General features: G+C 38.6%; 1 protein-coding gene across 6 annotated transcripts in view; it reads right to left on the reverse strand.

The window, feature by feature from the left end:
• The window catches only part of LOC309485478 (nuclear factor 1 B-type-like), a 93,011-nt gene extending 79,259 nt beyond the window's left edge, over window positions 1–13,752 (reverse strand). Inside the window, exons 1-2 of one of the 6 annotated variants that reach the window (XM_082152317.1) lie at window positions 13,358–13,752; window positions 7,307–7,838 (exon numbers count right to left, since the gene is read on the reverse strand). In XM_082152317.1, coding sequence (XP_082008443.1) covers window positions 7,307–7,838; window positions 13,358–13,375 — 550 coding nt within the window. In that variant the 5' untranslated portion in view covers window positions 13,376–13,752. Of the gene's footprint in view, window positions 1–7,306; window positions 7,839–11,422; window positions 13,323–13,357 lie in introns of those variants that run through there. The other 5 variants (XM_082152316.1, XM_082152315.1, XM_082152314.1 and 2 more) reach the window with 5 other exon arrangements.
• Window positions 13,753–25,089: the final 11,337 nt, after the last annotated feature.

The raw sequence follows: 25,089 nt of genomic DNA on the forward strand, positions 1-25,089 counted from the left end.
TGGGGGGAAAGACCCAGACACCCCATACAGTGAGATACTGTAAGGGAGGATGAGGCCATCCTTCTTCATTTTGAAGGAAGGAGAGGTCGGTGCTGGTCCTCTTGTAAGAGGGCCCCAGGGATCACCAATGCATTATGGGTTCTCACAAAGCCTCCGTCTACACCAATGATGTGAGGTTGTGTGGAAACGGCTTTGAGTAACACAAGATAAGTCTTTAGAAAAAAACAAAAAGCCAAGAGGCAAAGCAGGAAAGTCTGTGACCCCTGAAAAGAGAGTTCATTTTCCAACATACTTTCCCATTTTTTCATGATAGTAGACTCTGGCATTTAAGTCAACATTCGTGATAGGCTGAGCTTCCACCACTTTTGATAAAACATTCCAAAGGGAATATCCCTTCTCCCGACCACACACTCAGACACCCACTCAAACACGGGGTGAAGCAGCACCCACACTGCAGCACAGACCCTTCCACACTCCTCATAACTACAAACATTTATGTACACATTACAGTGTGTGAAAGAAGGCGAGGGAGGTTGTAGTGTGCTTGAGCCTGAGGGTATTCAGTCAACAAAGAGTCCCAGAGATAGCGTACACAAACACACTCTCCAACACATACATAAACTTATTTACACAGATATAAACTCATGAGGCCTGTTTATAAAATCTAGAATGCGGCACCTTAGAGGGAAATTGTGTGGTGTAAAAGCAATGAACAGCAAAATAAATAAATAATTAAAAAGAAAGAAAAGAAAGAATGCAATGAACTCAAGAACAAGTAAAAACTAAAAGAAAAAAGTTTTTTTTTTTTTTAGACCTTTTTTCATGAAAAGATATTATTTCTCGAAGATATTCTTCGAAAAAAAGAACTCAGAAAGAAAGAAAGAAAGAAAGAAAGAAAGAAAGAAAGAAAGAAAGAAAGAAAGAAAGAAAGAAAGAAAGAAAGAAAGAAAGAAAGAAAGAAAGAAAGAAAGAAAGAAAGAAAGAAAGAAAGAAAGAAAGAAAGAAAGAAAGAAAGAAGCAACAGGCAACAAGGTAGAAGAGAAACAAAGTGCAGAATGTAAGACAGCACGACAGAAAGTAGAGAGGGAGAGAGAACAAATGAAAGGGTGGGGGAGATTTCCTTTGCGGCAGCATGTGGAGTAACAGTACACCACTGAATTGAACCAACAGCGGGCTAAGAGGAGAGACGGTGGAGGGGTGGGGGTGGGGGGATCAATAAGGGAGGCCAGAGAGCTGGAGGGAGCTCTAAATGGATTAGACTAAGGGAATGTGTTCGATAGGTTATGGCTTTTGCATGAGCTAGTCACCGCGGGCCATGCAGAATACTAATCAGTACTGCAGCCTCTGCTTCAGAGACCTCACTGCATGCTCAGCACAAATGCACTGCGACCTCATCCCACTCTCCGCTCCAGCTCAGAGATCACAGACGCATCTGTAGATTTGTACGGCAGATTTGTCCGCAGTATTGCTGTGGATCCAAATGTTTTCCAGTGACATTCCTGTTATGCTTACATCATAAACTGATCCAGTGGTATGCGATCAGATGGCCTTGTACCATTGGGCTGCTTGGAGTAGAAGGGGATCATGTTCCTCCACAGAAAACCAAATGGATGCCGGAGGTTAAATAAGGCCAGCGTATGCCTGTCTTTATCTCTGCTCTGGTATTCAACAGACTGCACGAACCGCTCTACATATATGCCACCATAAAATTGCAGCTTAAATACTTTGAAATGCACTAGTAGCTAAAGCAAAGGGTGTTTCTGGAATAAAAACAGTTTAATATGCCTTTTAGTACCGATTTCTTTCAGTTCTAAAGAAAAGGAGTGTTGTCGAGCAAAAATAAACAGAGATGCAAAGAAATGTTTGAATGTGTGTTTTAGTCAATCAGACTCTTTAATCGGAGGAAACTCAGCAGAAAAACACTCACAACACCCACAGGCCACTAAGATTATCGTCTAGATTGAAGTAGTAGTGGCAAATCCTTTCACTGCTCCTCCGCCACCCCCCTCCTTCCTTTTCTTTCCCTCTTTATGTTTAATGTGGCGGTACACCAGTGTACTAAAACATCAAACAGAAGCTATTGCCTTTCATTTCCACAACTGAAACCAAGTCGTGCGTTGTAGTTCTTTTTTGAAAGCAAAGTACCAACAAATGCGTGGTTCAGAGAAGAAACCAGAGCAAGGGAGAGAAAAAGAGGGAGCGGAAAAATGAACCATCTGTACTGATTTTTGGGAGCGAGTCAGTAGCTGCGGGCCATCAAGTGGATGTGCTGAACACTTTATGTCTCACTCCAAAGGACAAACTCATGACTGCCTCCGCCACAAGGGCTCACTGGAAACAATTAGCAAATAAATAAATAAATAAATGACTGAACAAAAACAAATGCTGTGGCCCTGTTGCATTCCATACACTTGTAATTCTGTATTGGTTTTCCTTCAAGTTTCTGTTATGGTCCCAAATTGTCAATGGGTTTGTGTGTGTTTCGTCCCAGCCAGCTGTCCTTTTAATTCTCATTAATACAGCACACTGGAGTTTATATTTCATCAGTAAACGCTGCCAATGAGGACGATGTGTCCGTCCCATAAAGGAAAATCGCAATTTAGAAATGCAGAGCTTCGTATAGAAAACAAAAGTTGAGAATAGGGATGGTAATCGTAAAGAATTTAATAGTCTCAGTTAATTATAATAATGATTAATTTCCACTGTCAAATTGTGAAATAATTTGTATAAAAAATAAAAAAAAATCATAAAAGGTGCGCATACAGACGATTCAGTCTCTTTAGATGTGGCATAAATACAAGCCAATTACAGGCCTTAACTATATACTAAACAACAATACTAAAACTATTTTTTTTACTTATTCTTAATAAAATATTTCTCATGATGTCCACATTTAACTACCTATTGTCATAATTTATGATAAACCAGTCAGTAAGTATGGATTTAAGGGTGTACTCACACTAGGCGATCTGAACCGTGCCCGAGTGTGTTTGACCCCCAAAGTCTGGTTCGTTTGACTAATGTGATCGCTCCATACGCTTAGCCAACCCTGGCCCGCTTGGAAGAGGTGGGCCAGAGCACGGTTCGATTGGGCTTGGGTACGGTACGCATGTAGTCTGATAGTTAACCACGCCGGAACGGAACAGCTGTGCACTACTGCCATAATTACGACAGCAAACACCCAAAATCCAATCTGCTGTATTTCGGCTTCATTTAAAATCTTTCCATAAGCCTAAAATACCTCTTACGCTTATACAATAAAATTACACAATCCGTCCCATCGCTCCATCATAGTTTTCTCTAGTGCCCATAATCAGGAAGAGCAATCACACGGTGGTTTCAAGAATACTTCTGGTCTAACTTCCCATGTATGTGGACATCAGGGACAGTGTGAATTAGATAGGAGGAGACAGACAGGAAGAAAAAAGTGAAAGTGGAGAAACCACAAGCTGTACTTAGTCACTGACAGCGGTGATGACCCCTAGGTCACGCTGGCTAGTCCTGACCCTGTCGTATACTCAGTCAGCTGGAAAACTAGCCGCAAACAGCTCCTCTACAGAGCACACACACTGCTAATAAAGGCCCAATAGGGAACTCAGTGTGTGTGTGTGTGTGTGTGTGTGTGTGTGTGTGTGTGTGTGTGTGTGTGTGTGTGTGTGTGTGTGTGTGTGTGTGTGTGTGTGTGTGTGTGTGTGTGTGTGTGTGTGTGTGTGTGTGTTGGGGGTTTTGGCAAGTTGAGAGAGAGAGTTTGATGAATGACCAGCTCTTCTGAAGGAGCTGGCAACCGCTCCGCTGACCCAGACATTCAGAGGTCATGAGTCAGCTGGGGGTCCAGGTGCCCCCCGAAACGACACCCTGGCCTGCCCCCACGCGCCACAGGTCGCCACCTTGTTTTCAAAGATCTGTTGTGCTCAATTAAACTTCACATGACACCTTCCACATCTTTAGTGAGGTCTTGACACGGGGGCAAAAGCTAAGTCCTGCAGTCGTAAAACAGACCTCTTTAACATGCTAGAACAAATGAGAAATAATCCATCCAACACCAGAAAAGCGGCCAATAAAACACTGTCTACTTCACAGGGAACCAAAATAAACTAGGGAGTTTGGGCAGGAAATCGTGACACCTTCACACTGTAACTGATATGTTGAGCTCTTGCGATTGTGTAACACCTTCTAGTTGTTGAGTTACGCTGACTGTTCCTGCACAAAACATGACAGTTTATTGTTGGTGTTTGACGATTTAGTTAAAATTTTCGTATTAATTGTTAATTCATTTTATTTAGCTTTACAAAAGGGCGGCTAGATATTTGAAACAAACCAACTGCCAGATAAATGTAAATATTTATGAAAGGCTTGAACCGGCACTTAATTTACACTAGCATTTTTGAGGTTTTGTGTTTATTTGAAAAATAATGTCATGTGTTTAGGATAATGTAAACCCTGAGATAAAGGTTGTGAACATATTCCAGAATGTGCTGGAAAATAAATATCTTGGGTTAAAATGAAAAATGCCTTTTTGATATAAACCGGCTGGTCCCTTTTCAAATCTATTTCTGCTTAGTCACTGTTCTAGTATAAAAAGCCTATTTTCCCTCACAGTATAAAATGCAGCAGACACAAAAAAAAACAAAAAAACAATGGTACATTAATGAAACATGTCATCAATCATACAATACAAATTATTAGCATACTTCCCTTGACTGAAAGAGGGCCTGGCAAGTGAGAGTCATGATTTATGAGTTCTGAAGTAAAATGAGCATCACTTCACATGTACAGACTTGACTTACATGTACAAGGCCAATGTGGAATCAGAAAGTTGGAACAGCTGAAACAGTCCAAGCAACTTTAGCTGAAAAAGTTTCAAAGCATGGATAAATACTGCTAATAAAAATAGATCTTAAAAAAAAAAACAAAAAAAAAATATTTATTTGAAAAATGTATGAAGTACTTAAAAAAAAAGACAAAACAGAAATGAACCAATCACACAAAACAGAATGTAAGTATCTTGTCTTTTGTTTTCTCATTTGCTGGAAATGTGTTTGTTGTGATTGTTCTGAATTCTGTTTTCATATAGAATAACTGTGATCTAGATGATGTTATAATCATTTTACAAGAGAAAGAAGCAGAACAGCGCACGCACAGGCACAGACACAAATGGCATGGCCAGACTTGGTGAAGTGCAGAGGCAGGGCATGGCAGGATGCCCACCAACAAGCTTGCCGCCCCTCATTCCTGTCCTCTTCACCACCTTTTCAATGGGGATTCAGCTGGGCATTTACTAAGGTGCTATCGCAAACACTGGCAAGTCTGCTAAGCCTTCTTCCAGAAACCAGAGGCAAACTGTTTGATGCCCCTATGGATGCCAGGTGCTGCGGATAGCGATTAAAACACCTTTAAATTTAAACCAGACCATGAGATGAAATACAAAGAGTGCACACAAAACACTAGTTGTGTTGGAGTGTGAAAATACTTATAATTATACTGTGAAAAAAAAGTAAATTGTTCTATGACATAAATAGAACAAAAGCAGTAATGGCTTCCAGTCACCTTACAAAGGACCCTTTGCTGGCATATGGATGTCAAAATCAGCTGAGCACAGAACACGCTTTACCTTTTCAATTCACAGCCACAGACCACAACCACAATTTCCTTATGATGTGAGTAAAGATTCCCTTTTGTTTAACATTTGGTTTTATTTAGCTGGAAGTGAATAACTGCCATTCCACCGCTTTCAGGAAACTTTCCTCCATGCCTACTGCATTGCGGATGCCAATTAACGAATCAAAGGCATGCAGTAAGCAGACAAAGAGGGTTTGATATCAACGGCCATCCTCAGTCACTGGCACTCTTCCTACCACTCTCCTGGCACAACGCTAACAAAATGGCCGCCCTGTGTGCACTGGCACAATGTGAGGGCATTGTCTAGAGATGGGCACTGGATACTAAAGGCAAAACACTCCGCACTGCCACGGTAAGCCCTTAACAGAGAACCCAATATTAATTTGGTGACCGAGGTTTCTTCCATACTCGTCTTTTTTTCCTTTTTTTTTTAGATTATATAAAGGTCAGAAATATCTTTAGTGAATAACAGTTATAACATGAGTCAGCCACTACGATTATGCTACACAGACATTAAAATATTTTGAAAATACATACAATTATTGTTAGAATTTATATACAAGTTACTCTATATGTTATTTGTAAATAAGAGTGGAGAGTAAGGTCAATTCAGAGAGATATACAAGAGATTTAGGTTGCCGTGTGAGTGCCAACAGGCGAATGCACGCCATCTTACAAAGACACAAAAGAGAGTCTGATGCCAACCATGGTGCCAGTGGCAACCATTATTGTCCCTCCGCTCTGCCTTCTGCTTACCCTGGCACTTCAGTTTCACAAAATGGAGGTGCCATGCCTGACGTTAATGAAAACATTTGCATACTCACAAAAGCAACACTTCTATGATGGTAAAATTATTTTTGTTGTGTAGTGATTCTTATACATAACCTGAATTGTTGCCCCCTGGAAAATATGGGTGATGTCCAAATTAATACTTTTCAAACAGAAAACTTAAAATGGAAATAAAAGGAATAGTTTATGTTGTAGCCTTCCTTGTTTTTAAGTCATTTTGGATAAAAGTACAAATGAATAAATGTGAAGGAACATGTAAGTGTGCAGAGGAGTTTAGACCTTTTTCCTTAACTTTGCAAAAAAAAAAAAAAAAAATTGCACAAATAACTAAAAATAACTGAAAATTACCAGAACCGATCTAGTCATTAAAAACAAATAAGGGGGGAAATAAAAAAAATACAAAATAGAATTCTAATAGAATAGTACTGTGTATGTATGTCATTTGCTTTTCATGCTTTTCATGTATTTATGTCTTTATACTTTTTCTGATTTTCTGATGTAAATTTTGAATTGTATTCTGAGACTGACCTCATCGTAAAAATGTGCTGCTTGAGAATTCTGCTGAAATATCTGTATCTAGCTCATTTTTACAAATGCATGTGATTCCAGCGCAAGAAACACACGTTTGTCACTCATTCTCTTTTTAAATGCCAACTAATCTGTAAAATGTAAAACATTTTTTTTTAAATACAAATCATTTTAATACTACTTAAATGTACCAAATTCATTTTGAAACTCTTTGCGTGTAAAACAAGAAATGTATGCCCTTACTCTTATATCCATAACAACTGGAAATGTCATTCATTTTATTTTGGCTTCATCCTTGAACCTGCGAGCTAAAGTAGCACACTTAAATCAAGTCAAGAAATGTTATCTCCCAACCTCCCTTCGCACTTACCTTGGTCTTGGACATAGTATGCCAGAAACAAGTCCAGCTCTTTCACAGAGACAGTGATGTGGTGGGGCTGGACGCAAAGTCCCGGGTTGGTGCAGTGCGGGGACTTGACCAGACGCTCCCCATCTGTGCTCTCCAGCGGAATACCTTTGAACAGGATGACCATCACCAGGTCCAGCCGCCACACTTTATCAGCCTGCCTCAGGCAGTCGATTCGGCGGATCTTGCCCTTCTGGTCGGGGTTGGAGAGAACACAGCATGGGTGCTTCTTGCCCGTTACGCTGAGCACAAAGTCCTCCCGGTACTCCTGCCGGATGTCCTTGCGCAGCTTGGCCAGGAGACGAGATGCCCACTTCTGCTTGATTTCAGGCTTCTCGCTGAGAAGCTCGTCTTTCACGGCCCGTTCCTCATCCTTGGACATCCGCTTTTCGTGCTTCTTAAAGTACTTGCGCTTTCGTGCCTGCAGGTTGAACCAGGTGTAGGCTATGGCACGGACATGAGGGAGTAGCGCCTCGATGAAGGGATGAAACTCATCCTGAGAGAAGAGAGAGAGGGGAAAAGGAGAAAAATTGAGCAGGAGCAGAAGTGACCTTTTGGCATGGGTTCTTGTCTGAATTAGCCAAGAGCCTGTGCAGCCAAAAAAAAAAAAGGGCAGTTTAGAAAACATTGCCGATAAAGACTATTTATAAGACGCGCACAAGTAGATAAAGTTATACAAATGACTATTTAATGGTCCAGAAAAGCATTACATTACAAAGCAGTTACAGTTACAAATATCAGTTGCAAATATAGTTTTCAAACAACTCTAGCGGTTTCCTGCTTTTAGAGAACTTTTAACCTCTAAAGATATTTAAAATGAGATTTTAAAGCATCAGCATGAAACATTAATCTACCATTTCCACTGCGACTGCAGGCAGCGTTGGCCTGCCTGCAGGTGTCGGAGGCACGCAGAAAAAGGATGCCACTGTTTACCGCGTCTGCCCGCGCCGTGCCAGTGAAGAGCCGACAGTTCCAGAATCACCAATCTCTCACTCCCCTTCTCTCTCTCTCTCTCTACCCCCCTTCTCTCGCCTGCTCGCTCTCCGTCTCCAGCAACGCTCAAAGCACCAGTCCGTGTGTTGGCACAAGAGAGCAAGCACCCCCCGTACTTCCAGATCTCTTATCAAAGCGCCCTGCATTCCTGAAACAGCCCTTACCACAGAGACCCACAGAACCTCACGGAATCCTAGAAAACTCAAGATAGTCTCTAAATGCCTTGGACAAGGACAGCTGAGGGCAAGATTATCAACCACACTTGCAAAGAAAGCAAGACAAATGGAGACATGTCTTTTGTCTAAAATGACAGTGCAAACCTTCCCAAGGCCAGAGGTACTAGGTAAGGCTTTTAACTAAACATGGAAGAGTGAAGAAAAGCGGGGGGTGGGTGGGAAATCAATTTTACACCTTGAGCTTTTACTCTTGACTATGAGGAGGTGTTTGCTGTCCTTGGGAATCACTTAATTTGTTAGCATTAATGTACCGCAATTATTCCAAGGACCTCCAAAAATCAAATCTAGATGGACAATGAAAATGACATCTTGGCACAAAAGCCACATTCTTTGGGCCTCAGAGCTGTTTGGTAAGAGTGGCATTAAAATGCCAAACCAAAACTAAAGCACCCTGACTCCTCAAATAAGCGGCACGGTTAATTCACACTTGTCTTACTGGGCGCAAGTCTTTTTTTTTTCTTTTTTTTCTTCATATGCCTCAACTTGCTATATAGCTTTATACTACAAACTTAAACTGTGTAAACTCAGTTGCCAATTTTACAGACCTTTTCCCACACATATAATCTCCTCATCACCTCAGCAAGTGAGATTGATTCAATATTGTCACGCAAATTCAATCATGTTTTAAAACATAAAATAGAACAGCAGGAGAATTTGTCACACTATACACTAAAAGACAATCACTACCACTATCTGAAGTTTCCCTTTATAATTTTTCAGTTCAACAAAATATAATTATAGTTCTTTTTAAGTCAAAAGATCAATAAGCACTGTAAATTCTTAGCAATGGATGAGGTTTAAGAAAAAAAAGAAAGTAAAAAGACAATGAAAGCAAGAGTGCAAGAATCTTAACACAATGAAAAAATGCCATCTTATACACACACACTGACTCTGCAAACTTCTATGCAATTTTTTTCACCGCCACATTGAAAAATGAACAAGGACTGCAGCAAATGGATCGAAGAAGAGTTAAACCACATATTGTTCTGTGTGCAGGCGGGCGGCAGCTCTTTGGGAAACCACAACCAGCGCACCACTGCTGCCTATATTTCTGTGGCAGCCCCCCACACACAGCCCACACTCCAGCACTGTATAAATACCATACAAACTACACAACTTAAGAACGCATGTGCAATCCTTCATGCAACAATGTTGCACCAAAAATATATAACTCACAAAAGAGTGTGAGTTTTCGCACTATGCGGTGTAGTCCTGGAATGTATAAAAACTCAAGTACATTCAAAGTGCTGATTTTCATAAACAAAAATCACATCAGATGATAGATGATTTAATTATTTTTAAATTATAGCTAGCTTCATATATTTCCTTTTGTCACAACTATGCAACCTATAATGTATAATGCCCACAACTCCGGTCCACAAATTATGCATTAATATCGAAATGACTATACTGATATAGAATACAAAAAGGATCTCTATCAAATATGTTTTTTTCTGCTATAAATTTAATGAACCTATATTGACCACAAAGAAGGTAAGTCTTGCCATCATGAATTTAAATAAATATATGTCTAAGGCCTTGCAAGATCACACATTTTTGTATCCCTACAACATAAAATTAAAAGAAATGTAAATGTAATGTAAAAAAAAAAAACATTATATTGATCTGTTGTCATATCAGCTGTTATGCAAATTTATTTCATATCACAATGTTAAGGAATGTCCTTGAACCAAAAATCACACGAATTTCTATTTTTAATAGTTCAAAGTGTAGCACGAGGTTGTTGGCTGCGCAGGCTCGAGGTCCTCTTGTACTCACCATATCTCAGTCAATCACTCTCTGATGCCAAGGAAAATATAAACAGTAAAATTGTGTCAGCCAAACCCGGCGGACTCTGTCCAACCGCTGAATCAACCTTATCATTGTTTTCATCTTAATTCACTCTCTGAGAGAAGCTCCAAGTGCAAACTAAAGCAAGTTTCCTCAAATAAAGATGAGGATAAAACGGTGAGCTCTCAAAAAGGGAATTCAAAGTCATGCCTTAACCTCGCGCTTGAAATAGCAAAGAGATGAAGATGATCTTCTCCCTGTTGTTAACTTAATAAATGTTTCCTTGTTTAATCAGGTTTTAAAGCATAATACATTTACAGACGCCATCAAATTAGATTTAAGAAAACACTGATCTGTTCATTGATTAGGAATAAACGTCTTCGCCTATGTGATGCGCGCAGTGAGTTGAGTAGGCTACATTCTATCACATAGCCTATCTATACATCGAGTTAGATGTCCGTCGGATTTTTAGAACTCCTGACTACTTCAAAAACGCTTTAAAATTAAAATCGATTGCAGTCTTTTAAAAAATATATAATAATAATAAGGTTCTTCAATGTGTCTTCAAAGAAACAACTTATTAAGAACCATTTCTCTCTCTACACAGTCCTTGAGTTGGTCATATGGTTCTTTGAAGTTAAAAAAAGTTACTAGCCATAGGTTTGTCAGATTAAGGTATTGGGTTTTGGGTACTTTAAAGTATATAGATGGTTTTCTAAAGAACTAGAGAATAAAAGGTTATTTGATGAATTTAAAAACGACTTCTTCCTAATAATTTGAATTTATTTCCTTGAGTGATTTTAAAGGTTGCAGTTAAAGTTTAAATTAGTCGATTTTCTTACGTGCCTTTTGTAAGACACGACGTCGAAAAAAGTTGTTCAAATACGATACTTAACTTTAAAAAGACAAGAGGGAAGTGTAGGCTACAATAAATGTGTAATAGCCTATAACTGCAGCAATTTTATATTAACCAAAAGCACATGCAGTGAATAATGTACACAATTAAGTATAAAGAATTACCTAGTACTCAGTGATAATACAAAAAATATATAAAATATACCTGTGTGAGACAAATCGGCGAATACATCGTAGATCGCGCGGTTATCAAAGTCCTGAAGGGTATCAGATGATTGATATTATCGCTTCATTCTTCAGAGCCCGTGCTGCTCCGTGCACGTTTGAGTAAGACCTGATATCCTCATTCAAAAAAACACGCTCTTATCCGGCAACAGAGAACAACTGGAGATCCCACACTTTGCATTTAACCGATCCCGACGTCTATTTAAGAGCACAAAAGATTGTAAACGGAGTGAATCTAGACGCATCCACAGCGCGTGAGCTGAACCCGCCGCTGAGTAAAAAGCTACCGGAATCTGAGAGCCGAGTTTCAAATAGGAATCTTGAATAATATAGCCTATAACACGTGCAATAAGAAAACTTGAAGGCGCCTAATTTCTGATCATGTGTTTGCTTTTCAAACTTGATATAATATGGGCCGGTAACACCCTCTAGTCTGCTGGAGCCTAACAAATCAGTCTGAAGATTTTTTTTTTTTTTTTCGCCTTTAATTACACAGTCATACTCCTCCTCTTCCAGCAAGCGCATATCCCATATCTCCAGCCCACCTCGATTGCACCTCCGTGACATTGACAAAGATTTAAGCAATTTCCTACTTTTTATCCAAATGTCATTTTTATGTTGTGAGGACTTTGGGCAGGCATGTAAAACTATGAAACACGATGAAGCGAGCCCAATATAGCCTACAGTAAAGATGTGTGCTGGATTCTTCAATTGCAAATGAAAACAACTCATGAATTGATTTTGCCTGTGACTTTGATTACATTTTATACAGGCGTCGTCTTAATAAAAACAAAATATGATGCTTATGATCAAATCATATGGGGATATAAAGAAATTGACTAGCCTACTTTGTCTAGACTTTCGTTGGTTAAGTTTACTTTCACTATCAGCTATTACAAACCAATACTGAGATACGGCATTACTTAAAAAACATAAAGGCTTTAAAAGTATATCATACGCTTGGAAATGCACGATTTAGGCTATTAACTACTGACGCAAATGTAGCCTAAGTGTGGGCCTGCAGCGTTTATTATGCAAAATAACTCCAAACTGAATTAATGAATTAGTTTGTCAATGTTCAGTGTTATTTCTGTGCTTTTTAAAAGAGCAGTAGCCAACATGACAACGGTTTAAATTTTGCGAGAAAAGAGAGAAATCAACAGCAGTACTGCATACGGTTCTATCACGTATCCCAGTGAGAAGAGCACAGGGCCAGTCTGTTTGTTGGACAGATAGCCTAATGATTCCCTTCGCGTTACATTGAAATGACGGCATCTTGTGTCGAAGTCAAAGCCCACCCCCTCCGTCCAACTCATAAGTCCACAAGGCTCAACAAAGACTTTATGAAGGACACCGAGTCCATTACTAAAATGTAACTACAATGGACCGCAACAAAAGCGCAACGCAACGCAACAAAGTCCAATGTTCATGGTAAAACAATGAATCGGTTTATGGACGTGCAAACATCTACGTGTGCATAACGTAATGTTTTAAAGTATCAAAGAACAAAGTTACAGTGTGAAAGAGAGTCAATGCAAGTGTCACTACGTAAAACAGCCCCAGACAAGCATTTAAATGACAGTGTGAGTAAATATCAACACGGCTTGTCCAGGTATTCACGCCGCTGCTCCGTGCCAGAAGCGCACGGCTATTCAATAGGGGAGAGTTTGAGCTAACACAGGATGCATGCCAAGAGGCACAAACTCGACTTCTGACACAATATGACCCATATAGGACGTCTGCCAATGCATGACATAAACAATCCAACATTACGAGAATTTTTTCTGCAGTTTTAAAGTGTCTTGTTCAGTTCAATATTGAAACGTAAAGCTATTGCTCTGTTGAGGTTACATACGCGCAACACAGCAAAATATTCACAAATGTTAGTAAGACAGTGTTTTCCATCATAACGTACCATTGCACTGTATTGCATGGAATTGAAGGGGGTTCCTGGAGGCCGGATGAAATTGAAGCCGGTACGCTCACATGTCTCAAGTTCAAAAATTTGTGTTTTTTTTTTTATTTTTTTCTCTTTTCGTTTCACGTTGTAGTGCTTATAAAAATGAACACCGGAAGCGAATTCTTGGCAGACAGGCGGCAAAATCAAGTCAGCGAGCACCTCAGATATTTTTTTTATCTTCCTTCCTCTGCAAGTCAGTCTTTTGGATAGCTTTTGGTGGTTGAGTTGAACGCGGTCCAGAATAGGCTGAGTTTTTTGGAAGTGGGTAGGTCTGCGCCTTCACTTTCTCTGTCTGTCGTCGCTGTTGCTCGCTGGCAGCAGCCAAACGTAGCTGCGCATTTGGAATTACATCCTCGTTTCTGATTGGCTGGCGCACCGGTGGAGCTCCGCTCGCCGTTCCATGCCCTAGGCCCCTCACTTCCGCTCGGCAGACAGTGTCACTATTTGCATATTAACATTGACCAAGTCCCATCAAAGCGAGACCGAGCGCAAATTAGACTAGTGGCTGAAGATAGGTCAAATTCCTCTGTGCATTTTGGCCTTGGGGATTAAGAATATTTCCTTATGTACAGGCATTACAGCAAATAAATCCCTACTAAATTAGTAGCAATTAGTAGCTATTTTTTAAATAAATTATTTAAATAAATTAATAATAACGATTTTCACACTTCTTCCCCTTCATACAATGTGTGCTCGATTTCTTACATAATCTCAAACCACATTGTTTAGCATTGTTAAACTTTGATGACTTTTTAATAACAGCTAAACAATCTTTAAATCGGTAGAAATATATACTGTCTATAGGCTGTATTACTAAACCATTGTTAAGATTTTGAATGATATAGCAGAGAAAGTCACCACTGTTAGAGAGCACAATGATGGCATTGATCCAGACCAGAACACCAGAGCGCCCCGCGCGCGCGCGCACACACACACACACACACACACACACACACACACGACTCCAACAACATGGATGAAACACGCATTAATTTGAGCGTGTTTACCGGTGCCATTAAATGAGACACTATTAAAAGACAGTAGTAATAAAACAGTTTATGATTATTCACGTCACCTGTAAATAAAAAAGTGTAGGCTAATCATAACAGACAGCAATGAATACGAATGATTAGCAATTCTGACTAATTTTTTTTTTCTATATGCCACTATTCAGTGGTGATCTCAACAAAACAATTTGGTCTTTCATTTAGGTCGTTACAAATTTGTACATTTAAGTAAATCGAGCTAAGCAGAAATACGCCTCACTTATAGCTACATTAAGCGCTGCATGCATGACAAATACATTGTTTAATCGTTCGTAATTTTGTTAATAACATTTTTACCTGTTGTTTCTATAATTTCTACAGAATAAATTGAATTAGGCTATCATACATTCTATTTTTTATCTCTTCGATAGACAAACCTTTATAACAGTTTTCGTTTTATAGCCTGGATTGTCATCTTTGCTCTGCATGACACAAGTTGTCACGTCGAAAAGTTCGTTTTGGTTGTGACTGCACTCGTGGCTAACTAACTGTATCTGTCAAGATAAACGACTTACATAGAATGAATCGTTTATTCTATGCGCTGTCACACTTGTAAACACAAACAAACAAGCCCTGTGTTTGAAACAACAAACACAAGGGCTTGTTGGAGCATTAGGCTATATCGAGTAGGTGGAGTGTGATACGAAATGAAGCGAAAGGGCTCCAAATTCTTAGACGTAAACTTTGGCAATTTCAGTGGCGAGCGGAGGACAGGGAATCATTATTAACATATAGAAATATCGATGTCCTGAAGATTTTAGAGATCTTTTCTCTTGTGCCTGTCAAGTCTCACATGAGTTTGGATAGCCTGTGTGCCGTGCGCGCAGCGAGCCTCGATACTGCCTCCGTAAGTTCACTACATTTCATGTACAGATAGGCTATTCTATTCTCTCGACTCCAGACGCTCGAAGCCAAACTTTTCTAGTCATTAATTATCGTTTTTACTTAGGCTGCTTTGTGTAGCCTATAGCTGGTGCATCAGTGGGTTGCTGTATCAAGGCGATATTTCGTTTATAATGTCTCTAGAAAATATAAAAAATATTCCGTTCCTTTCGATTAAAACGTCTTTTCTTGTTTTCACGGGTTAGGAAAGTTATATTGCTTTTCAGTAGTAAGCATTCAAGTCCTACGAGTGAATATTATTTGCTTATTACTTATGCTACATCGATTATATTTATTGTTTTAAAAATAGCGTTGCTTTAACGTGCAAATAGATTTTTAAAACTGGTAAACGGTTAAGTGGCGAAATGTATACATTTAATGCAAAACAATGACCTGCTGCTTTTTAATAAACGACACCACCCTTTTTAAAGTCGACCATAAGTCTACCGGGTAGCAAAGAGACACACGACCGTCTAATAACGGCTTGAAGATGACCCATATGATTCCATGATCCCATATGCCCGCTTTTTACGTCATAGTTGCGCGATATGTTGCAAAGGTAAAAATAAATAAAAATTATTGTAAGGTAACGAGCCTAATTTCTAGCATGATTTCCATTTTAGCATTTCACTCCGAGACAAAGCCTATGAGAGCTTCCTTCCCATAAATTAGCAGGTATTCTAAATGTATTATAATATTAATGAATGCCACATTTATTCTAGTGCTTCGATTTGTTTTGAGCCAGAATTGAAATTGTCTATGTTAATCAATAATTTTTACTTTTTTTAGTATTATTTTTATATCAATAAGATATTTTCAGTCAAGGCACATTGTAGCCTAGTTTGGTATGACAGGTCGTGTTTCTCTTTTTTTTTTAAGAATGAAAAACTGCGCTTTCTTTTTTCTTCTTCTTTTTTTTTTTATAACACTATGGCCAACCTCTCTAACCAAGGATAAAGTGCAGTCATGGGTTTGGATGTTGGTTTTGTGTTAAATAATTACACCTGGGTTTCACTGAGCAATTAAAAACTGCACTAATTTGTATTTATACAACTATATTTTGTTTTCCATTATTTGATAAATTTTGTGAACATACTTCTCAAGTCAGATTCACAGGAGTAGGCCTAGCCTATAACATGCAATTAGGCTAAATCATTTTCATATTTCTCAGGCTCCTCTCCAGGTGAATAATGTAGGCTACCTTTCATTTTAACAAGATTATTGTGTGGAATGAGAAATATGTGAGAAAAAAACAAACTTTTTTTGAGAACAATTAATGACCATTCAAATTCAGGATATAATTTCATTTCATATTTTACATGTATCGACCAAGCTCTCTGCAGTGCTAAATTCAACATCATCATTGTTTGCTCGGTGCAAAATTGCAAACCAGGTAAAGCGTTTGTCGAATATTCTGCTATTGGTAGCCTATTTTCTGAGTCATCTTTTAGTGTTTTTGCTTTTAAGTGGACAGATAGCCTATACATAGGATTATAATTATGTCGGAACGCTTTTTCATATTGCGCCACAACGCCATATTTGTATCAGCGGGCCTAGATTGCAAGCGGGGTGATGTGAAACAAATGATAGTGTATTAGATGAACACTTTCTCAAGACGCATTTTTATAATTTACAAAATAACGTCTGTAGACTGAATCCTCCTCGAACGTAAGAATGCAGGAGCTGTGAAACTCACATAGGAGCACGCGCCAGTGACCTCGCTCTGCTCTGTTCAAGTTCCATTCATTCACTCGTTCCAAAAAACACTTTGTCTCCTTATAATCATGGCGTAGAAACCTGTAACTCTTAGGCTACCTTGTAACAGCTGTTTTGACAATTTATTCACTTTAATTTTGCGGTTTAATAGGCCTACTTTAAAAACAATATCACAGAGTGCCAACATCATCGTCACAAAGCCACACGTGAAACATTAAGTAAAGTCCGCAGATTTTGACATAGGCTATGTAATGACATCTCATAGCGACATATTTGTTACTTTAATGCTTTAAAACATTAATACTGTATTAATAACAATATCCTTGTTCTGTTTTTATAGGGTTACATCGTAATCGTAAAACCTAGTGTGACTGCTGATTCCTTAATGTTTACCACTGTCATAGCTCGCCGTGATCGTATAGTGGTTAGTACTCTGCGTTGTGGCCGCAGCAACCCCGGTTCGAATCCGGGTCACGGCAGGATATTAAGTAAAGCAGTGACTTTTAGACTTGTACGTGATTTATTAGTGATAGTAAAAGTGTGAAGTACAAGCTGGCTGGTAACATATTGTTAGAGAACATTGCGGTTGTCGGTCTATCTACAGCCTAAACTCAACGTGACATCCTACCTATAACCTTCACTGGAAGAAAAAAAAATATCGTATGAACTTTTAAACAGCACGAATAATGCTGGTTATTGCTTTTGGTTATATAAAAATGTAAACAGAATAAAATATGTTATAAAAAATATAAAATATCTCTTTGTCGATTTTACAATTTGCAACCAGGTGTTTGTCGAAGGCAGAAGAGAGCGATAACGATGTAGGTAACGTAGTCAAATAAGTTATATTGGGAACTGTATACAGCGCAGTTTCCATTCAGCCCACAAGGATGCGGTAGTGAACTGTCGGTCGAGTGGCGTACCAGCACAGTGCCGTGATCGTATAGAGGTTAGTACTCTGCGTTGTGGCCGCAGCAACCCCGGTTCGAATCCGGGTCACGGCAGATATTTACGCAGTCAGGCTGTACTTTTGAGAGGCAAAATTATGTGCTCATGAAAACGCTAAATAAAAATGTATGTAAATCTATGTAAATCACCTAAAATGTGACATTATATAGCCTAGCAGCCTACCATGTAGCCAACTGTCTTCGACTGGTAACATCCTTAGGCCTACACCTCTATTTATTTAAAATAATTCGAGTCCATTCATATACTTGTATCTCAAAATAATATTTTTTGTTTGTTTGTTTTTCATTTCACAGTGATGGCAAAGTGGACCATAAAAGCATAACCAACATCTGCCTGACCTGATATGTTTTAGTATGTTTCTGTAAGTGCAGTTCTAATCTGTACGCACAGGATGATTTAAGCACCAGAGGGCAGCAAACGACTATCTATATAAAACCACTGCCTACAAATGGATTAAGGAAAACTTGGCAGAGATGAAGACTGATTAATTACCTTACTGTGTTCGTTTGAGACTACTGCACCTGTAGTAATTCTATCCACTGCTATTTCTGACTGTTACTGAGATGGCAGAGACTAAAACGGCCAGATAATGTTATTCAGTAGAAATGCTGTGAAAATGAATCAATAATTACCCAAACCAATCGAAGTATTGTTAATTATTAATTTTATTTAAATTTCTTTTTTTTTCTTTTACACGTTCACGTAGTATACTGAAATGTAGTGACAAGCATTTAAAGAAACATGCACATGTCCTTTGTTACAATGTCATTTTTATTTAATGTTAGTTTTCTTGTTTCCTTTCTCTTTGCCTTGTGATACAGTCTTGAAAGAAATATCACACACTTACATTTAAAAAAAATTTACAACAAAAAAACACTCAAAAACATGCAGAGGGAGCTCTTATGCACCTGTAACCATGAAAGACTGTCCTTATTCCTCGCCACCACAAACCAGTAACCAAGGACAAGAGCAACAATGAGACGCACACTCAAATAAACAAGGAGAAAGCTTATAGTAAACATGGAATCCTGCCAAAACCATTGCGTTCCATTCACACTCACTCACACACACACACACACACACACACCCGTGCATGCATTGCAAATCCTTCAGCTTTGAGAAAGAAGCAGCAGGCCTCCACAGAAGAGTCAGGCAAAACTGCTGTGTACTTGCTTTCTCTCTCTATGTGCATCTGTCTCACTCCTCACTTCAATGGGTCTTGATTGACAGGACAAGCATGCACCTATGTCGCATGAAATGTGCATCCCTGCAGGCCTTTGTCTGGTCTCTGAACACATGTTCCTGTAATAATGTGCATCTTCATTAGCCACAACTATAGAAGCTTCGCGGTCTGATTTTGGATCTTTCATTTTCACTAAACAGGGTTTCCTCCACAAACAGCCTCAAAAATAACGACTAAAGTTGTTTTCTTGTGATCACACCACATTAAAAGACTGTGTGAAAGAGTATGAATGATAGGACCACCAATAATTTCGACATGTGCAATATCGAGTACTGTATAAGTACTCCAAGAAATTAGAGCAGAGATGTACAATTAAACTTTAAGTGTACAGAAGTAAGATTCTCGGTAGAGGTGATGAAATTCCGACCAGTTACCATAACAATTATGGTGTTTAAACGTCCACTGTAAACGTAATACACTGGACTATTGTTGTATCATGTTGGCATCAGACAGTCCATTTACGTTAAAATGTTTAACTCTTCTGTCTGTAGATAAGATGACTTTGTGTATATTTCAATATGTTATTATCAGTTGGCACTGGATAGTTGAGCACTGAAGCATATAAATGGAGTTAAGCACTACAGCAAGATTAATAAACATGAAATACTTAAAGCCTCAGTTCTTTGTGAGAAAAATAATAATAATAACACTAATATATATATATATATATATATATATATATATATATATATATATATATATATATATATATATATATATATATATTAACAGTAGTCCTGTCTAGAGTTGTAATACTTGTAGATTATGTTGGCATGACTCTTCTCATGAAAATGCTGCAGGTATAAACAATAAATAATATAATATCCTCAGGTCTCAGAAAGGCATTTAGGTTTGTAAGCAAGCATGAATTGAATGAATTAGTGACTTTTTCTAAAATATTTTTTGTTGACCTTTCATCTTAATGAGCTTTAAAAAAAAACTAAAAAACCACTGTCTGATCTAGATCTGAACAATGTAGATGACTCCAACTCCTGCCAGGTCTTAACTCAAAATCAACATGCACCAATGCTAAATTTCTATGTATTGTAATCATTATGTTGACAACTTGTAATTTATTACTTCAATGAGCTCATTGTTTCTGCCTTAAATTGAATACCCTGTTAGCTAACTGTATGATTTGTATATGTACCTTGCTGAAATACATTACTTGGACACAGTCACCTCACCTCTGATTACAGATCACTCTGAATTGTAATGTTGACATGCATTTACTGTAAAGCTGCTTTGAAACGATTTGTAGCTATTGTGAAAAGCACTATACAAATAAATGTGAATTGATCTGACGGAGATAAGCGTAGCGTCTGGCAGGTCACGTTAGTCAAGCTCGCATCAGTTGACTCTCAGAAGATCCACGCCTACCTATAGGAATACGATGCCTATCACTGTATACATATATAAGCTCCTTCAGTATTATCAGCAGCTATCGTGTTTCTCAGGAGCTAATTACCCTTCTCCCTCCCCAGCTCCTCCTATCGTCAGTCAGGATTTGGCATTCTGATTCCCCTCGAATCAGAATAAATTCTCGAATAATGTTTTACTTTAAAATCTTGAATTAATGATATCTGCAATACATTCATGTTGGTTCTGTTCTGTTTACCCTAAGGGGGGTTATTGCTGCTCTTTCTGCTCTTATCCTATAGGCTGCATGGATGCGCAGGGAGTTCTCGCCCAGAACGGAACCATACCACCAATCCAAACCATATGCTAATTGTCAATCGTATTTGACGATAGAGGTCCTGACAGAATTAACATTAAACTCTTAAAACTCTTTAAAGCCTTTACTAAACACTTATTATTGATGACCTTAATTCATGATCTTAATTTATGCTCTGAGACATCAACAAGTGGTCAAGTTACATCTATACACCATTCCTCCATGCAGCAGTTCTGGCCCATACCTTGACGCTTCTCTTTTTCCTCTCTCAAGCCTTCTTTCTTTCTCAAGCCCTCTCTCAAGACCCCCCCCCCCCCCCCCCCCCCCCTCCTCCTGTTTAGAACAAAGAGGCCTTTTGTTTCCTAATTGCCCTAAGCAGATATTTGTCAGGCATGACTACACATCGCTGTAGCATTTAAAGAACCCCTGGTCGATCATTCTCTTCAAAATGCTCCACATCTGATCTCTAAAAGATAAGTTAACTGATAGTGCATATCCATATAAGCCTTTACAAAGCTTTTTAAAAATAGTCCCCACGTGTACATGCTCAACATGTGAGAGTACCTTATTCACTTGCCCAGTGTTCCCAAAGGACTGAAAGTAAGATCTCCTTTTCTTAACAGTCTTAAAGGTATCACCTGGTTGCATTCTGATTATGCTAGTATATAGTAGAAGAAAAACAGTATGTAAAAAAAGAAGGATGTCCAAATTCACAGAATTCATAAAACAGTAAGTGAAAAATACCCAGATGACTTTCTACTTCTGACAAGATTCTAAAGTGCACATCCAATAGACACTTTACTATCCCATGAGGTCACAGGATGGCAATTGTCAATGGCAACAGTCGAGTTCCGGAAGTAAAAATCCTATACATTTTCTCCATAAGGGAATTGATTTACTAAAAGATAACTTACAAACCATTAAAGACAGACCTACTGTGAGCTATGAGTTTGTTAATCAATGAAATATGCTTTAGCCGAACCCGTCAGTAATCATATTTAACAGCGGAAGTCCTAGTGGGAAACTATTACCCAGGATGCTGCAAAGAAATCTCCACCAATAAGACAAACAACAAGCAAATTGTGCCAAAATAACTTTTAGCACATGCCCACTCCCATGAAGCACTGCGAATGATGTAATTGAGTCAGTGTCCCTACACTTTTAAACAACTTAAACATTTGTGTATATATAGATGATACAGTTGGGGGCGCCATCTTCTTGCGAGACGCAGGAATTCGTTCGGCACAACCCTCACAGTGCTTTACAGGTATTCTCTAGCCATTGAGCGTACATCGGTTGTACACTCATTATTGCAGTGCATTGTGGGATTGAATGAGTGCACTCATAACGTCCACTATGGTTTCGGACAACACTACAAATGGCTGTACCCTTAGGGCCCTATTGTGTGCCTGTTTGTTACCATAGTAACCTATTGTGTTCACCTGTCCCTCGTTAATACACTCATTTAGGGTACGTTTACACAGCAACGATATGCCTAAAACGTAGTTTTCCAAGTACAGACCATTGTCAAACCATTGTCAAAACGATCCTCATTCAGATGGATCTGCAAAAATTACAAAAAATGCTGTATTCTGCTGCCAGGACATTAGATGGCGATGAAACCCTACAGATTGTAAACATGTAACCCTAAACATGTCATCATTTTCAGAGATTCATGTTTTTGTTTACACGGAGACCGTTTTCAAAAACTTGCACTTTGAAAATCGTTTACAAAAGTTTTCATTTTCAGGCACCCAAAACGCTGTTGTCGTATAAATGAACGTCCAAAACGATTACAATTTTTAGTTTCAAATGTGAGTCCAAATCGTGTCTTCTAGTCTTCTAGTTACTGCTGGTTCTGCCCAGCTCCAAGTGTCCTGCATCTCCACTGGTCCCGCTCAGCTCCAAGTATCCTGCGTCTCTGATGGTCGCACTCAGCCTCCCTCTCCCGCCTCCTCTACTCAAGACAGCCAGTTCCTCGGCCCTGCCTCCGTTGGTTCCCTTCTGTCTCTTGACTCTTCCTCAGTTGACTCGCCTCAGCCCGTTAACCAGTCAACCATCTGGTCTAAGGTATAGGGTACAGTTTTTATGGACTGCCCGTGCACAAAGATTTTTTATATCCTCCAGTATAGCTCTGTTAAATAAATTATTGTGATATATCACAGTTGTCAATTTACATTTATGGCTGTGATTTTGCTGTTGCAAGAGGGATGTTGTTGATGTCGGTTGTATTTTGTAAAGTACTTTTGTATTTTTGATGTTTGTTTTTATTTGTCATTTGGTGTTGGTGATGACTGAAGGGTACCACAGACACAAAATAATTTCCGAAAGGACAATAAACTTAAAACTTAACTCCACCTTGGCTCTTCCCTCCTTCAGCTCCACCTGGGACCATCGTCCTTATAGCTTCACCAGGCTCCCTCGACCATCCGGCATTTCCACATTGAAAACGCTTTATTCTGCTGCCAGGCCATTAGATGGCAATGAAACACTGTAGACTGATCACGTAATATGCATGTGCATTACGTCATCGTCTTCAGAGATTCACGTTTTTGTAGTTTACACGGAGACCATTAATTAGCACTTTAAAAAAAACAATTTTCAAAAGCTTGCGTTTTCAGGCACCCATAACGCTGTTGTCATGTAAATCAACGGCCAAAACGCATAAAAAGATTTACGTTTTTAGTTGAAAATGATGTTATGTAAACAGCCCCTTAGTCCTGTGTATTCCCAGTTGGGTTCAGTTACATGTCGGATATTGTCTATGTTATGGTGCTCTACATTTATTTTCTTACTGAGATCTTTGCTTTATATTATTGTAGAAGTTCAGTTTTGTAAATAAATATTGCTTACCTAGATCCAAGCGCCTGCTCTCTCTGTGCATGGAGACCATAACAACTATATAAAACACTTTTTAAACTGCCAAAAAGTATTTTGATGGTCCTCCAACAGACATTCTACTGACTGTAAATAACTTTGCAAGTACAAGTAAACTTATTCTACTTACCCTAACCCTAATCTACCCGTCTACTAATACTCTAATGAGAGTTATAGTTGACATGTATTTGCAAATTGACGAGAGTTAACTTACATGTAGTTCTTAGATACTGGTGTCCATGTCTAAACTAAACATGGACTATTGAAATAAAATGTAACTTTTTTCTTCCCTGTAGTAATATGAGTATCCTTAAGCTTGGGGAAGGCACAATATGAATATTATTAATAATAATTAATTGTCATTAAATGTTTTACACATTAAGAAACCAATTGTACTGTTAAATGTGATACTAATAATACTAGTTATTACTTCTACTTGTAGTAGTATTTTATTTTATTTTTCTAAGAATACTATTTGTTGCTTTATGTGTAAAACATTTTATGAGAATAAAACTCTGAGTGCACCTTTAGTGGTTGTTTATTGTGGTCCTAGTGGTACTAGAGGTAAATGGTGAGATAATGGTGGCAGAAACTCTAAACATGCTACTCTAATAATACACAGTGTCTGCAGAAAGCATTTAGAAGAAGTTGAGCTTGATCCCTATGATAATGATCAAACAAACCTGAGGTGTGCCCAACATCTGGAATAATTAACACTGTGATTATGGAGAGAGTTTAGCTTCCAGACAAACAATACCATTTACTAGATAGATCAGTGTGGGGATTTGAGTCTAAATCAAATGTACCAAGGTGACCCATCTAAAAGTGCAACATCACTACTGTCATATGTCGACTGACACTAATCCCGTGTTGTAATCAGTTTACATGCTGGTCATTGAAGAGTTAAACGCTAAGCAGCTCAAAGTTCTTTACCAAAAACTTGTTTATGTACATACATTTAATTAGTACGTATTTAGACATTCACAGAACATAGTCACCACACCTGGCATAACACAGACAATCATTAGTTAAACAAGTACAAGTTCTAAAATAAGCATCGCTACTTTATCTGCCCATTATAAGCGGTCAGCGTGTTCTCATCATCTGACCAACAGTCCTGAGCATCAAATCCCAGTGGTCATCCAATCAATATCATAAACACAGTTGTCATAGAATTTCCTCATTTATTTCTTCCCCTAGTGCTAATCCTTTTAATTACTGCCTTACTCAATGCTAATATTATTCACGATTAGTTGGTATTATGCTAATCTTCGACCCA

The sequence above is a fragment of the Leuciscus leuciscus genome (genome assembly GCF_965113295.1).
Source record: "Leuciscus leuciscus genome assembly, chromosome: 2".
NCBI lineage: Eukaryota > Metazoa > Chordata > Actinopteri > Cypriniformes > Leuciscidae > Leuciscus > Leuciscus leuciscus.